General features: G+C 34.2%; 1 protein-coding gene and 1 non-coding gene across 2 annotated transcripts in view; one reads left to right on the top strand and one right to left on the bottom strand.

The window, feature by feature from the left end:
• The window catches only part of LOC105215248 (uncharacterized), an 88104-nt gene extending 75403 nt beyond the window's left edge, over positions 1–12701 (top strand). The window contains exons 8-19 of the mRNA XM_054226501.1: positions 13–314; positions 377–519; positions 767–811; positions 3720–3831; positions 4536–7532; positions 8052–8147; positions 8207–8364; positions 8606–8681; positions 8754–8834; positions 8920–9111; positions 9175–9340; positions 12219–12701. Of these exons, the coding sequence (XP_054082476.1) occupies positions 13–314; positions 377–519; positions 767–811; positions 3720–3831; positions 4536–7532; positions 8052–8147; positions 8207–8364; positions 8606–8681; positions 8754–8834; positions 8920–9111; positions 9175–9340; positions 12219–12378 (4528 nt within the window). The 3' untranslated portion in view covers positions 12379–12701. The remainder of the gene's footprint in view (positions 1–12; positions 315–376; positions 520–766; positions 812–3719; positions 3832–4535; positions 7533–8051; positions 8148–8206; positions 8365–8605; positions 8682–8753; positions 8835–8919; positions 9112–9174; positions 9341–12218) is intronic.
• Trnag-gcc (transfer RNA glycine (anticodon GCC)) lies at positions 3091–3161 on the bottom strand. The gene has a single exon. It is a non-coding gene; the product is annotated as a tRNA-Gly (tRNA).
• Positions 12702–17471: the final 4770 nt, after the last annotated feature.

Consider the following 17471-nt stretch of genomic DNA (forward strand, 5'->3'; position numbering starts at 1 on the left):
AAAATTTTCCAGTGACTTCAAAGTGACCGCCATGAATGAGGACGAACTGCGCAAATCGATGCGGCGACAGAAATTCGATAAAGCCGGTCTTACGCTGCCAGGTAATGGCAGCACACACACCGCTAGCACTGGCACGGGCACCGGTACCTCCGACACCGAGGACGAAGGCTCCACACCGAGCGCTGAGAATGCCGAGCGTTCGCTGGCTTCCACACTAGGTGGTAGCTCGGAGAGTATACCGCAAGCGACAAGCACTTTCTTGCAGGCCGCTTTGCCCGAGGGTCCAGGCAGCATGCTAGAACGTGGCAGCACAAGTGAGTTGTAATTCACGGAAAGAAATGAATTAAGTTTGACTAAAATGTTGTAAATTTTGCAGATCGACGCAGTATTAGTGCCAAACATAATACAGAGAACGGCAAACCGGTATCCAATGCGTCCACAATAACAAAATCGTTTACCAGCACGAAGAAGGACGAGCTACTGAAGGTGATCAGCGAGGTGAAACAACAGTTGGAAAATGTAAGTACACACTTTGATTCACATATATATTTCCTTATATATTATATCTATGATAATCGCATTTGTAAGCGTTTATATTCACTTAAATATTTTTTATTTGTTTCGTCCCTAATCCTGTGTCTGTCTCTCTTATATGTGTCTTGATTGACCAAAAACACCCAACCAAAACCAAAAAAAATATAAAAAAATTTCCTGTTTGGTGTTTGTATTTGTTTTTGACGGGTTGTACACGACGTTTTGTGCTTAGGGCGCACGTAAAAATGGAGTTAAGAGGTTGAATGCAATACCGGAGGTGAGAAATATCTAAAACGAACACGCTGTAACAATTTCTGTAAAACGCACTACTAAGGCAGTCTAATAACATGTGACGCTTTATTGAAGCCTTACGTCTCTCTCTCTCTCTACTAAAACTGGTGTATATATTCACACATACGCATTGCCATAATAATTTCGCTTTTCTACTTTATTTCGCTTAATTGAAACCATTAATTATGTGCACACCATTGATGTCTCATGGCACATACATATCTGCATTTGTAAAAGAATTTCATAAAATTTCATTAATATTATAGTTTTTCAATATTTGTTTGACCAAAAACGCATGCATCTGAATGTCGCTTTCATTTCCGATTTTTTTTTAAATAGTTTGATGTACTAAATTATATACTGTTGCACAAAGCGCGACAGTTTTACTGATTTATATTGGCTTTTAATGGATAATATGAGTTTTAATGCACAAACAAACATTTTTAAACATTTACAGTTATATTTTCATTACCATTTTATTTAGTTTCAATGACATTTTGTTAAAAAATTTTACTTAAGATCAGTTAGGTAGTTTGATTTCTGATATTTAAATTATTGTTATAGATAGAATTAAATATCGAGTCTTGAATATGCTGGTTTGAAAAATTCAAATTTTCGTTATAGCTTAATTGGGATCAAGTTACCTTACAATATTGGCACAGAATGATTTTTCTTTCGAAAAATTTTACGTAATCACCTTTTCTAGGTTCCCATACTAGCTTTCGAACAGTCGATATATTTATTAAATTGATTTGTGAAATAAGTCGTACTAACGAATCGTTTTTTGAGGGTTATATTTGTTAAATATTCTATCAAAAAATCATAATACCTAAAATAAGAAGGATATTCTCATGAAACATTACTTCATCTTTAATAGAATACAGCAGACCACTCCGGCTTCGCACGGGCTTAAACAAACATTTCAAAAGTTATAAGTTTTTATACACTTATACACACTCTCTCAAACATATGTATGTACATTGTCGTTTCTTGCGTGGGTTCATTTAAAAAAAAAAAGTAAAATGAGGAAAATTCGAACATGAAATTATATATTATTTGCAATGAGCTAAAACTTGATTACGACCTCTAGTCTTTTGTGTCCGTTGCCTTTCTCCTAGTGCGAGCTTGTATATTTTTAATATTTTGTTCTTCAAGCCGCTGCATACGCTTCGTACTCGACTCTCAAGCGCGTACTTGGGAGGTTTCGAAATTTTGTTCAGCAAGCAGATGCGAGCGTTCATTATTCGACTCTCTGGCACGTGATTGCGATGCGAAGAGAATGACTTCTAGGACGATTTTCAGTTTCAGATTAAGATTCTTCATCAAGGAGTCTCTTTGATACCCTCACCTGGGAACTATTTCCAGAAAGTTGAGATTCTAGCAATAAATATAGCCTATATTACTCGGGGTGAATCTAGCTTTCCAATGGTGAAAATTTTTTGAAATCGGCACAGTAGTTTTCGAGTTTTATATTTTTTTGTTTTTTTGTAGCGACAAAAACTATTCACCAAATATTGTTCAACAATGTTTTCAATTTGAAGATACTAAAGATAGATACACCCCTATTGCGAGTGTCGACTGGCAGTAGATAAACGACTACTGAGCGATGATCGACTACTGGTGCTATTGTGAGTGTCGATCAATCGCTCAACCAACGACTGTGATCGCTCATTTGTCGACACAAATTTTTCAATCGCTAGAGATTTTTGAATTTTGTCGATCAAGTTACACAATAGCAAATGAAAATATAATCGACTCAATCGACTGGATTCTATTATACTAGCAAGTGACACTTGCAATCCGTTCCGAATATTTAGACTTGACGGTAGTGGGAACAGATCACAGATTTCGATATATCAGGTTATTTTAAGGACTTTTGGAAAAAAATATTGATGCAAGCTATTCTTAAAATAGTTTTTGCATTTAGAAATCAGTTCAATTTTAGTTATTAAAATTTGTCTAATAAGAAAGATGTATGATTAGGTATTAGAATCCATCACATCATTTGTTGTTCGGTATTTTAATAGTTGAAGAGATTAAAAAAAATCAGCGAATATAACATTTCGGAGGACTATTTACACACTAGGCAGATATTTGAAATAATATTTAACTCTTAGCTTACATCTATACTACTAAAGATATAACCATTAAATAATTTAAATTATGTCAAATAAACCTGAATGCTTATTATAAACAATCTTAAACTAATAATAATAATACATATTTATCATAAAATATCGTAAAAATAAATGCAAAAAAGTAATTTGCATCGGCCGGGAATCGAACCCGGGCCGCCCGCGTGGCAGGCGAGCATTCTACCACTGAACCACCGATGCTTGTTATACCACTACCACCCTGATGGTAACTTCAGCATTAACACGCACAGCATAACACAACAAGCAGTCGAAGGAAAGGAGATGCTCAACGCGCTACGAACAAAGTGTGGAATTAGCTACACACGCGATGCGATTAATATCAAACTATAAATAGAGAAGAGCTGCAGGCAAACAAAGTGAAAGGTTAACAAGAAAAGAAGCAAACTCAAAATAAGAAACGCATGTGAATAGTTGTAAAGGCAAACATATTGACCGGAATAAAGATTAAAGATTTGCGTGTGAATTTGAAGCGGATTAAAAAAAGTAATCTGTCAGTCGTGGCTTTTTAGTTAAAGGAGTGAGATAACTAAGAAGCATTACTTTTTGCTTTACTAATTACAATAATCCTGTACATAAATAAATACATACTTACATATACATAAACGCATATGTAATTACATGTCAGCGCTTTGTCTTGTAAATGTTGAACATATTAATTTTAATAACTGTTTCATAGTTTACTAGTCAATTCTATTGTTTAGGAGCTTGTTTTTAAATATATTTTAACATTTTTATCAGGTCGGTTATCGCTCACTGCGTGGCAGTCATAGTATTTCGGATCTAAGTCTAGCGGGCAATATGGATAATGCGTCGAGATCGGCGGCTGCCGCTAACCGTTATGCAAAGACAGGTGAGTGAAATGAGCAAAATTCAGTTATTAAAGTCAGCAGATTTTAAAAACTTTACATTTTTATATATTATATGTAACTATAAATTAATTGAATTAAATTAAAATTAATTGAATTCAATTTAATTTGATTGAATTGAGTATTTATGGTGTACTAATTAAATTGAATTCAAATAAGCATATTTGAAGTGATTATGACTGACTAAATTGAATTGAGTTGAAATTAACTGAATTAAATTATATGGATTTAGATTTACTGAATTGTATAGATTAAATTGAATTGAAATAACCTGATTTATTTAATGTGGATATATATTAAACTTGTAGGCTTTAATGAATTCAATTAAACTAATTTCAATGTAATTAAAAATAAATAAATCGACTATTGCTATACAAATTGCAGATCCAAGATAATTTTAAAACAAAATAAAAGTCATATAATTTAAGATCATATTTATAGCAGCTTCTATCAATAATTCCTATCATTCTTTGGCCCCTACTTAGTACTTTATAAATATACTATCAACATATATAATAATATTAACCGCTCTATTCGTACGCTCATCAAATTTATATCTCTCACTATGTTCCGTATTTTCTCTTCCCCCGAACATGCGGCTTGTTGTAAATTTAAATATTTGGACTTAATATATTGCTAAACTGCTAACTTTACTTGAACCACTAATATATGCCTTACTAATCAGTAGCTCCTCTTAATGAACCCACACAGTACGCTAGCTATTATAACTCCCCATTACAACAACAACAAACATTACCACAACAACAGCAACAGATGTCGCTACAAACACAACAAATATCTGCGCAACAACAACAATTCCAAACTTCACAACAATATCCACCGTATCCACGTTCACCACTCCAGCAATCGTTTAGTCAGGAACAACAACAACAGCAACCACAACATTTCTTCAATTGCGCTGCATCACGTTCGGTGTTGCAGCAGAGCTGTCAAGCAATGCGTCAAGTGCAACAACACTATCCACCATATCCGCATCATGTTGGTGTCCACCAAATACATCCACCGCCTGGTGTGCCCTTCATGGCGCCCAACGCGCGTAGTACCACACCGCGCGCACAAGCGCAAACGCACAGCGGCAAGCAGTCGGGCGCCTTTAATAGCTCCACACTGCCCGCACAAGGTCAGCACACGCGCGTCAAACGCAACCCGGCGGGCAATGCGCGTCGCACGCCGAGCATACTGAAGCACTATAAGTCGTGTCCGGTGTCACCGGTGCATGAGGAGGTCGAATGGTCGGCGGATAATAAGAGTAGCATTATTATCACGGAACCGAAGCGTCATTCGGTGTACGCGGAGGATGCCCGCACCATACTCGACATGATACAGGCCGATACCGAGAAAATGATTGAGGAGATACAGAAAAAGTATGGTGATCTAGATGATATCGGCGTTGATTTGTATGACGCTAAATTGGGCGGACGTTACTCACAGCTTGTGGCATCGCAATCAGTGCCGTCTTGTCTTTCGCCACCAGTTTATGCGGCAGGCCGACAGCCGCCTTTGGCAACGCCCACCGCTGGGCCACACCTAACACACACGCTACCCTATCAACTGCACTCACCAGGCGCGGTAACACCGCCTAAGCGCGCCGTGTCCGAGTATTATATCTATCAGGAGTTCTATCAGTGTCATCGCAATGTTTCACTATCCGACATATTGGCGCCAGAGCAACAGGCAGAGACGCGTCGCATTGAAGAAGCGCGTTTTCTCGAGACACAACGGCACTCGAGTGCCAGTTTCTTTCTCACTTCGCAGTTTGGTGAGCGCAAGAGTCAGGAGTCACTGTTATCCGATGAGTTTTTGGATGACGGCAGCTATTGCAATAGCATGGAGAGCATACTCTCGGATGAGAGCGACTGCAAGAGCGCGCCTATGGAAACACAAATGCAACGTCATGCTGGCATTCGCAACTTCATACTGCATGGACCGGTGAGCGCCGCCGCTGCCAATACCACACAGCTGGTGACCAAGTCGTACGGGTCCAGTCCGAATGCTTATGGCAGCTTTGATTACTACATGCAGCAGCGCAATCTGCAGCATTCGCCGTTGCCTTACGAGAGCTTTGATGTGTCCAGTTACAATTTAGAGAATTTCAAAACGGAAAGTGTGCGCCAGAAAACGCCTATAATGCAAAAGAAGCTGCCCAACTCGAAAACATATCCACGTATTGCTGATACGCCGCGAGCCAGTGTTGGCGCCAAAGCGGAAGACATACCGACGCTCAGCTCTAAGAACAAGCAATACAATTCGGGCGTCAACAAGAGTCTCAGTCAGGACTTTGCGCAACAACGCCTGCAACGCACTACAAATCCGTTACAAGTGGAACGCAACACTTACGATGACAAGCTGTTTACCAAGAAAGCGGTGAAACCAAAACCACCTGTGCCAGCAAAGCCGCAAAATCTCATCTCAACACTCACGTCTACTGTGGAGACGGCGCATGCCAGCAGCGCGCCACGTGACACAGCGCCCAAGTACTGCGCCTTCGATGTGGACACCACCGATGTGCGCTGTCAGTCGCGCACCGCCAGCGTCGTGCGCAAATTCGAACGCAATCTACAAAAGTTCGAGCGCGAGAAGCAAGCCGAGTTGCAAACGAAAAAAGCGAGCGGCATGCGCCCTTCTGTCAGCAGTGGCGCGCTCACAACACACAGTTGTTTGAAAAAGGTTTCGAAATTTGATACCAGCGCTAAGAATGCGCCAGCGTCGCGGCGTGCCACAAGCATGCGCACACGCGGTCGCCCCAAGGTGGCGGTGCGCTTCAACACAGTCTCGCAAATCAAGTATACGCCCAGCGAGAAGCGTTCGTCGTCATGCAGCAGCGGCAGCACCGCGTCCGCTTACTCCGCCTGCGCAACAATGGAGCGCGAAACTACAGCGATGTGTCCGCTAAACGATATCAACCGCAACGTCGAGTCGCCACCGCCCATTGTAGGCAGTCTGCCAAGCGATTATGGTGGCGAGCGTTCCTTCGAGATGTACATAGCGGAAAATGGCAACGAACATGAGAATATGAATATGGACAGTCTGAAATTATATACCAAACCCGAACTGCAAGCGGTGGTCGACGAGATACAGCAGGAGCGCGAGCGCGATGCCAAGCACAAAAAGAATATGGCCAATGTGGAGAAGACGACCGCCGCCGACACGACCACAAGTAATCAGTGTAAGAATATCGCTAAGAAAATCGATATCATACAGAAATTAATCGAAATGGAAGAGCGCAAGCTGGAGCAAATACGCATTGCCACCGAGTCGCGCATGCGTCCCTTCGAATGCAACTCCAAACAGAAGGGTTATGTGAAGAGTTTGACAATGAATTTCGATATGCTCGCCAAGGGTATCGAGAAGGATATCGAGAATGAGCAGCGGCGCATACGTGCCGACAGCAATGATGCGGATTTGTGCGCCTACGCGCGTCACATCAAGCGTAATATAAGTTTGCCGGATGTGCTGGAGCGCACCGATCTGTTCGGCAAATCACCACCAGCTGCGCACTCCTCATCCACGGATGAGGATGAAGTTGAGCTGGCGAAGGAGGTGAAGGCCGATTCGGATGTGGAGGCGGACGAGAATGTGGTTGAACATGAGAGCGAAAAGATGCGCATTGATTTCGATGAGAAGGATCGAGGTTTGCTGCGTGCGTTCAAAAGCATCTTTACTTCATAATTATTTTGAAACACAATTTTTGTTGTTGGTTTTTTTCGAATATTTTACGTGTTTTCTTCACCGCCGCACTGTTGTTTTTTTAAATAATATTTTTTACAATGAATTTCGGTTGATTTGGTGGCAATTTTGTTGTTGTTTTCTTTTGTGTCTCCAATGAGCAATTAAGCACCGTTATCCATGCTTTCATCCACCTTTTTCAACTCATACTCATAAGCACGAGATACATACATATTCTCATTTAATGAAAAAAATCAGTTTCTATTTTCTATTCCATCCAACTTTTAGCTCATTTAAAGCATTTAAATTTATTATACCATATATTACTAATATTATTATTGTGTTTTCTTTCTACTATTAATTTTTTATTATTTTATTGAATTATTATTATTTATTATTTTTTGTCATTATTAGTTAAACTCATATAATATATAATGAAAAAAAATTTATTTTTATAAATATAATTTTTAAACAAATATTCCTGTCTGATTATAAAATTTTTCATTACCTTTCACAGGCAATCCAAAAAGTCTGCTGCCAATGCCAGTCGAAGACTCCTCAATGCGTCGCTCTTGTTCGCTCAGTGACTTGCATATGGGAAACCTAGGCAAATGTAAGTACCTTCAAATCTGTATATAAGAAATTTTATTGACTATCTGACATCAATTTCAGCTGGAAAGTCAAACGGCAGTCAGTTGAAGAATCCCGGTGTAGTCTATCGCAACAGTACGACAACAAGATCGGCGAATAAGCGAAATAGTTTGCAACTGAAGAGCTCTGCTGGTGGATTGGGTGCATCGAGTTCATCTATTGGTGTGCTAAATCAAGCGGTATGTATTACAATAACAATAACAAATATCTAAAAAAATTAAAAACTACAAAATATTTAAAGTGATATAGAATCAAAACTATATTTTGTATTTTTCAAAAAAGAAATATTTTCCAAAAATGTTGAAATTTTCAAAAAATATTTTCAAATTATATTTATATATATTTTTATATTATTTTATTATTTTATAATATTCTATTCTTTTAAAAATATTTTATATTTATAATAATTTTAATTTTTAGAGCGACTCTGAGAATGAGGACAGCAATCGTGGCCGAAGCAGTGGCAACAACCAAAATCGTAGCAATGGTCCAACGGGTAAGTGGAGTAGTAGGAAATGTCAGTTGCCTCCATATATTATTAACTTAATTGTTTTGTTTTTTTCACCAGCCGCCAATCGTCAGTATGTCAACAAGAATTCAAATGGCAACAACAACCGACGAAAGGGCTTACAACCAAATTTCAGTAACGGTATGTAAAATAGAAATTTTTCTGAATAAAACTATTCTATATTTATTTTTATAACATTCTTCATCTCTCTCCTATGTTCCATCAGCCGCTCCACTGCAGGACGATTCCAGCTCTGAGGAGACACCCGCCGGTACGTCCAACTCCAAACCAATAGTGCCACCACGCCCGCGTAATTTAACCTTCGATCATAAGAACAAAGTGCTCAACAGTCCGAATGTGATGAAGCAACGTGGCGCTTTTGAGGCGCCCGAATTTGGCACCATCGATGGCAGTGATCGTGAGTTTGCATTTGTTTTTAATCTTAGTATTTGTATGAAAATTATATATATTTGTCTTGTAGCAAAATCACAAGTGCACAATGTGATCAACAATTTGTACACAACAACACAGACCGTTATGCAATTGCATGCGAATCTGAAGAATTGTGAGGACTCACTGATGCTAAAGGAACTGGAGAACGCTGTGATTATGACACAAAATATGTTGACAAACATTACACAAAATAAGTGAGTTGAGCGAGTGTTTTAGATTTGATTTTAATTTTTATGGTTTAAGGTATAGATAAGAGCTTAGATGAATAATTAATTTTAAAGCACTTTCTGACATTTTCGAACATGCTCGTATCTTTATTTTTTTATGAACATTTTTTAGTTTAAATATTTTATTTTAGTTTTTATTTATCTATTTTAATTTTCAATCGACCTATTTATTTATTATTTAGTAATTTTATTTTAATTTGTTGTTTTATTTTTTTTCTTATTTAATTTTTTTATTTTTATGTATTAATTTTAATTTTTTTATTTAAGCTTTTATTAATTTTTTAAATATTTTTTTCCAATTCAGTACTGACCCCTCCACACATATCAGGCCTTTTTAAAACTATAAAGCTGCCCTCTTTGGGTCTATCTGGTGTATTGACGCTAAACAAAAATTCTGATTTATTTATGACTGACTTTCTAAAATATGTGAATTGAAAATGAAAAAAATTCAATAGTGTACTACTAGTGAAAATATCAAAAGAGAAGCTCAAATAATACAATTCCGTAGCTCATTAATGAGGTCTGGGGAATTTAATCTGCACAATATTATTGATAGTTGCATTTTCGCACTTTAAAACTTTGTTCAATTTAATTTGCCGAAATTACCAAAATTAACAGTTCAGCTGAACTTATCGGGCAGTAAGTACATCTAAATTCATAATAATCGTTATAATGTTTATGAATGTTTTGTTTAGTATCAAAATTAGTAAATATTTGTAGTTGTGTTGTCCGCTTTTATATGTGTAATATTGGAAAAAATGTTGCGGAAAAATACAAAAAAAAAAATTGCGAATTGAAGTCTTTGGAAAAAGTTCAGACTAATAATACTATACGGCAAAATCGACTTTTTTCTGGGTATTGGTTTATTTTTTCCAAATCTATTGATTCATAAGAAAAAAGTGTGAATTCTTCGATTTTTTAAGTTAACTTACAAATATTTGGCTTCAAAGTTCAAAAAATGGATTCTTAAAAATAATTAGTATTACTTACAGGATTTAGTCACTAATAAATCCAAAATATGGATAAAATCCAAATTCTGCAACAATTTTTGAAAATTAGTTAACTATTCTTCGAAATATATTTTTTTTTTATTTTTTTCGAACATCCAATTTTCAAAACTAATAAATAAATGTTATCCACCTTTCAAAAATAGGGAATGGTAGTTTATACCCATATTTTTTATATTTTTTTATTATCTATATCTTAAAATTAGTACTAATGCTTTCAAATAAGTATTTTTTTCGGACTTCGAAAGAAAATATTTCGATTTTGGAAACTTCTAAAATCGGAGAATACACGTTTTTTACTTGTGACTCTATCTCTCGGAAAAAATAGTTCGGTTCAATACCCAGCCGAGAGTAATAAGTTATTTCCCGATAAAATAAATTGATTAAAATTCAGAAATTAATTAAAAAGAAAATAAAAGAAAGAAAAATTAGTAAAATACTTCAAAGATATTAGGTCTACAACTTTGCTTCCGCCATTTGTTTGTAAATTTAAGGCTTTTTTTGTACGGTTACAAAAATGTTATTCAAAATATTGGCCGTCGCTAGCTACTACTTTTGAACATCTTTCTGACAGCATGCGTATTCCGTGCAAATGTCGAGAATGCGGCTCAAAAAGTGACATTTTGACAGTTGAGAATAATGTGCTGAACACAAACGCGGCGACACGACACGACGTAGCGACGGCTGATTACAAATGTCGCTTTGAAGCCAGCGTCTTGAACATTTTGAAGACGGCAGCGACATATCAAACAGCAATTTCATTGTTGCCGTACTAAAATCTTTCACTTCAATAAAATTTACATATTTAGTTTAAAGTGAAATTATTTGTGCAAAAAATGTAAAAATTGGCGATTTATTTGTTTTAAATAATCGATTGTTATTATAAATGATATATCAAAGCTATTTTACGTTTCTGCTGACAAAATAACGTCATACTTGTGAGAACTTTGAATAATTTTACATTTCACATATTAGTGGCAGCTCTACAGCGGTCATTGTCGTCGGCAAAATTAGAAACATTTCTAATTTGGCGACAGGGAAGACTTCAACCATTTTGTGGTGAAGTCGTGCTGTTGTCTAAAAATCTGTGCCCATAAGAACGCGTGTATTTTAATATTTGACAGATGTCGCTTGTCGCTTGTCGTCGTCTATATGTTCAGCACTTAAGTTTGGGATGCAAACAGATCTCTACAAATATTTTGTTGGTTTAATGTTGACATCTATCGGAAAGCAAAGTTTTAGATTTAGTACAGTCATGGCCAAAAATCGCTTGTCTAATGCAAATTTTACCGAACTGCTGTTCGATTCTTCCAATGACTCCTGACGAATGACAAGTCTTGACTTAGATGTCATTGGGTTTCGGTAGCTTAAAAGTAAACATAATTTTGTTACATCCTGTATTATTGTACACTACACACATAACCTGTTGAGACGAGAGTCTGATCAAGGTAAATTGAATGAGTCCGAATTTATTGTAGACAAAAATTGTGAAAACGTTAGCAATCACACAAACCATATGCGAAGGCTTTCTTACGCTACAACAATAGCTTTAAATTTATTTTTTATTGTATTTCATTTTGTGTTTGTTTTTATTGTATTGTTTCATGTATTTATGTCTTTTCGTCCTTTAGAAGACTAACACTAAATTTACTAATTATTACTTCATATGTTTTGTTTATTGTCTTACAAATGTTATCTGTTTTTTTATTATTTTTTTTTTTAATTTTAATTTAAATATATTTGTGTCACTTATGTATATGTAATTTAATTTAAATATATTTGTGTCACTTATGTATATTGATTTGTAATTAATACCAAATTTCTCTTTTACCTTCCAGAAATGACAAAAACAATTCACAACATAGTCACGCCTACACAACCACTGAACAAGCGAATCTAGACAATGGCGACTACCTAATGATGGTGAATAATTGCGCCGATCTTTTAAGTAATTTCCGTATGAAGCACAAACTCGATGACTGTGAAAATAACTCCTAGTGTTGTAAGAGTAGCACTAGCAGCAGTGGCGGAGAAACTAGCTTATAAATAAAGTAAGAAGCAGCGTATAAATAAAGAAAAAGAAGAAGAAGAGGAAATAATATGCAGCGAAAGAGTAAAAATTAGGAAATAAGTGCATAAATAATGGCAGCCAAAACTAACTAATATGTGCAACTAACCAAGCCAGCAAGCAAACGAGAAATGTGAAATGAAAGCGTTGAAACGTAAGCGTAAAGCAAAGTGTCTGAATGTGTCAACTCCAACCTTTTGGGGCGTTACTAATAAGCGTAATAAACATAATAATAAAATTAATACTAATAATACTAAAATAAAACAGTTATATAAGCAAAAAAAAAACAAATAATTTTTAGCATTATGTCCTTAGAATTTGTAAGCGAAAAATTGCAGCGCGTTGTATGTTGTAGTTGTAGACATTTATTAATTCATTCAACTTCAACTAATGCAATTCAATGTAAAATTGTAAACGAGACACCAACAACCAACTAATCTTTAACAAAACTAAAATTGCAAATATTCGAAAAATAAGCAATTAAATATGTTTAAGTGAAAAAAGCATAATTTTGTGCCGAAAATAATAAAAAAGTGATTGCTTAATACACACATACACACCATTACTTATTTACTGGCATATAAAGAAATAATTGCTTTTTTATTTGAAATAAAAGTAACCAACTAAATATATTTTTTTGCAAAGTAACTGTTATATTCTGCCTTATACGTCCACGTTCGCAATGGTTTAGTGCGTTTGTAATATGTTTGTTAAGTTTGCAGCAGTTCTATATTATATATGTATATGTATTTGTAAGTTTTGTTAAGCGTTTAACCTTAAGTTTAATACGATTTAGTTAAATTTATATTTTAGTACATACACACATACACACACACAAACACACTTTAAATAGTTACTTACAAATTCGTAGTTATTGATTTTTTATAAAAAAGTATAACGGTATTTGTGAAAAATTAACAGTTGTACGCGAGTGAAGGTTTTCTTTCGCGCTCTGTAGCCAATTTGTAATGGCTGTATGCCCTTACATACTAATACACACTTAAGTGCGTTTGACGGTTAATTTACGTTTTGTGTTAATTGCCTTTACACACTTTGATGCTTAAATTAAGTTCAGTATAATTGAAATTTGTTTCACAAAAGTAGTGGGAAGTAATTAGAAATTGTATGATATATTTATTATATACTCTTGAGTAATGTAAATGCATAATTTTGAGATATGAGCACAAGAGATGACCAAATTTTGATGAAAAAATAAGCAAAAGCGATTATTTGAGGAAAAACATTAGAAAAAAGTTGTCAAAAATAATTTTCGGTAAAAAAAAAAATAAAAAAAATTCCGAAAAATAATTTTGAAAAAATAACTTTGATGAAAAAACGATGCAAAAGTTATTAGATATTTGTGGAAAAAAATGTTGTCGTGAAAAATTAAAAAAAAATTCTTAAAATTAATTATTGTGAAATAAAAAAATAATAATTCCGAAAAATAATTCGTATGGAAAAATTGTTAAAAATATCACGCAACAAAATCTCTTGTGGAGTTATTAAAGCCTATGTGAGAGAAAAAGAGAGCGAGAGAGTAAGTAATAATGCTCAAAATTACTTTAAAAAGCTTTAATTGTAATATTTAAAATTTCAATTATTATAATTTTTTTTTGATTTTTCAATATTCTAGCAAAATTTTTTTGTTGCTTTCAAAAATATTTTTTGCCCTCTCTAATTTGCCCAAATTGCTCTTTAATGACCAACAGCAAAACCTACTCAAAAACATTTATAAAATACAGTTGAACTTCCATAATTCGAATCAACATTATCCACAAAAAAACTTCTAGTTGCAGAGACTTCGAGTTACGGAAGGTATAATAATTTGTATGAAATTGGACTTCTATTGCCAATTCAAGAGTACGAGTTATGGATAACTTCGTGTTAAAGAAGTTCAAATTAAGGAAGTTCAACTGTATATAAAAAAATGTTAATGTAATGTTACTTACTATAATTTATTATACAATTTGAAAGCTTCCCACAACAACATTTAAAGCCAATTAATTTGCAAGAAAAATGCAATGCAATTCGAAGTGAAAAATCTTTTTCAGCTGCCAAAATTTGTGCGAAAAAAAAATTGCAAAGCAAAATCGTAAAGCGCCACTGCGAAAGGGTTTCCATTTACAATTTACCAATTAAACAATTAAACTAAATAATTTTATTATCAAATATTATATTATATTATATTATATAATTATAACTCCTTATGAATATAGTTAATCGTATTGTAGCGTTTATTAATATGATATTTATAATATATAATTTATACCTAAAAAAACATTAGACTACCGCCAACAATTTAAACATTTACTCTATACACATACTAAGTATATTTAAATTAAATTAACATAAAGCAAACAACAACAACCATAAGCAACACAAAATGTTTTGCTTACTCTTTAAACTAAAAATTTAATCCTTAATAACTACTATTAACTTTAACTTAATGCAAGCCAACAATACTTTGTATTATACAACAATAATAATAAGTATAACAAACACATACACACATATACAGAGCTAACAATTTCGTTTAATTACTAAATTAGGATGCTGTGGTGAAAAAAAGAAAATTCTAATAATAATTAAGCAGCGAAGGAGCTAAGTTGCATTGTAATCCTAATTCTAATGAAAAGACATTAACTAAAATATAATTAACTAATTGATAATGCAATACAAATAACAACAACAAAATATGGTATGAATAAAATATTAAAAACTTATTTTGCGGAAAAAATTGAAATTTTAATATTTTTATTTCTTTATTTATTTTTTAGCAATAAATAATATTTACTTTGAGAAAATTCTAAAAAAAATTTTGTAAAATATTTCAGCAAAAAGCCAATTTAATTGCAAGAAAATAGCTATATATTGGCTAATATCCAAAATATAAAGCTGAGTAATTGTGTTGTTGGCTATGAATCCAGCAACATAATCCGACCTGCTTTTTAAGCGCATAGAAGCAATTTTCAATACCAAAATCAGCTATTTTATCTTATTTTCTCAGCTGACGCTAACGGTACAGTCATAATAATAAAAGTGCATAGTTCTATTTTGTGCACAATGATATGCTCTTTCCAATGACACCACATTCATCAAAATCGGTCCACAATTGTAGAAGTTATAAACTGTTACAGCTAATGTATTGAGGCATTTGAGTCCTACTGGCTGCTTCTGGGTGCCTGGTAGCGAACCAGCAAAATTGCTCACAGAATTTGCAAAGTTTCTTGGCTGAATTATACACATAAGCATAGAGGCCGTATGGGAAAATTCAAAAATCCATTTCCGTCAGCAGCTGCCTGACATTTCTGGGGGCCTGATACAAAGGTATAGAGGTTCGAGTAATCTGTTGGAAAATTTAAATGCAGGATGTAGTTTACGCTCAGCGGCAAGATGTGGAAAAATATTTTAGCTATCCGCAGCCTAGTATTCCAGGGGGCCTGGTAGGATACCGGTCCTTTGTCTACTAAATCATCTGTCGAACGGATGTGGAAAATTTAAATGCAGAATTGTAGTATATGTCTTAAAATATTATAAAAAATTTATATTTCTTCTACTGTCGCGCAGCTTTTCGGAGATTATGACTTCCAAATAAAAAATTTGCTTGTGAATAATTAAAATAGTCCATCCATAGACATACACACATAGCTAAAGAATATGTTTGTACGCTTGCTGTGTTCATCAATTAGCCAAATTTTAAATATAAAAAATTAAATATATATGGAGTACGTCCATAATGTATACATAATTATTTTATTAATATTTAACAGTAGTAAATTATGTGCCTAAATTGTTTTGCGTGTCAAAATTAACAATATTTTGCTAGAGCTTTGAATTTAGTAAAATTTTTGTTATTTTAAAATAAAATTTTAATATTTTTTAAAATGACATTTTCATTTCTATAAATAAAATTTTAATTTTTATAAATAAAATTTAAATTTTTTTAAATAATATATTTTTTATCAAAACACAACAAAATATCCCCGAAGAAAACAAATTGCATTTATTGAAGATATTTTATTATGAAGATATGAAGATATGAAGATTAATTCCCTTGTGTATAGTATTGATGTTGTCAAATTGTGAAACGTGTGCGAGACGAACGGCGAGCGTGTAAAAGAGAAAGTAATAAGAAACTTAAAATATTTTTGCACTTAAGAAACCAATACCAGCACAAAACTTACATATGTAAATGAAAGAAAAAAAAAACAGAAGAAAAATTAAAAATTTTAAACAAGTCAAGATCAAGTTGAGTATAATGTAAACGGATCCAAATGAAATATTAAAATATTTGAAGAGTTACATATAACAAACAATAAATTCTAATTACTTTATAACAAAGGAAATGGTTTATTTTATTTAGAAATGTGATAAAAAGAATAGGTAAGAATTGTATATAATTTTCGGGTATAGTCTCTACTAACTGCTGCCGCTTAATCGCTCTGTAATTTCCAGGAACGCGCTCCTACCGCTAGCCAATTATCTAGCAGGTCAAAGTTTAAACCAAAGTGAAAACTGGTATCCGGCGGAAAGAAATATATTTCACATACACCAGGAACTTACCTCCATCTCTCCTTACTTGGCTTGATTTTTCATGGCTTCAAGCAAAAAGGCTTGCTGTAATGCATCTGAAGCCTTCACTAGTATTAAATGTGTGTCATTTCTCTATGATTTAAGTTATGTTATAAGAGTAAGTATCTGCCATTTTCTTCCCCCCTTCACTCGCGTCGAAGAAGCACCATCGAAATCGGATTATTTGCCTTCGTACGCTATTAGATAAACAAAATTCATTTAAATGTCATGTCAAAGCATAGCCGCAAGCCTAACAACCGCCAAAGCAGCTAAAACACACTTTGGTAGCTGCAAAAGGAGCGCAAGAAGGAGCTCGTGCCAACAACAACAACTACTAACAAAATAACGCAACATTTAATGTGCAACGCGTTCAAGTAGCTCGTTTAAATATTGACACAAGTTAATTGATATCAAGCTACAACAAACAAGAAAACAAGTAATGGCAACAAGG

The sequence above is a fragment of the Zeugodacus cucurbitae genome, chromosome 3 (genome assembly GCF_028554725.1).
Source record: "Zeugodacus cucurbitae isolate PBARC_wt_2022May chromosome 3, idZeuCucr1.2, whole genome shotgun sequence".
Lineage (NCBI taxonomy): Eukaryota > Metazoa > Arthropoda > Insecta > Diptera > Tephritidae > Zeugodacus > Zeugodacus cucurbitae.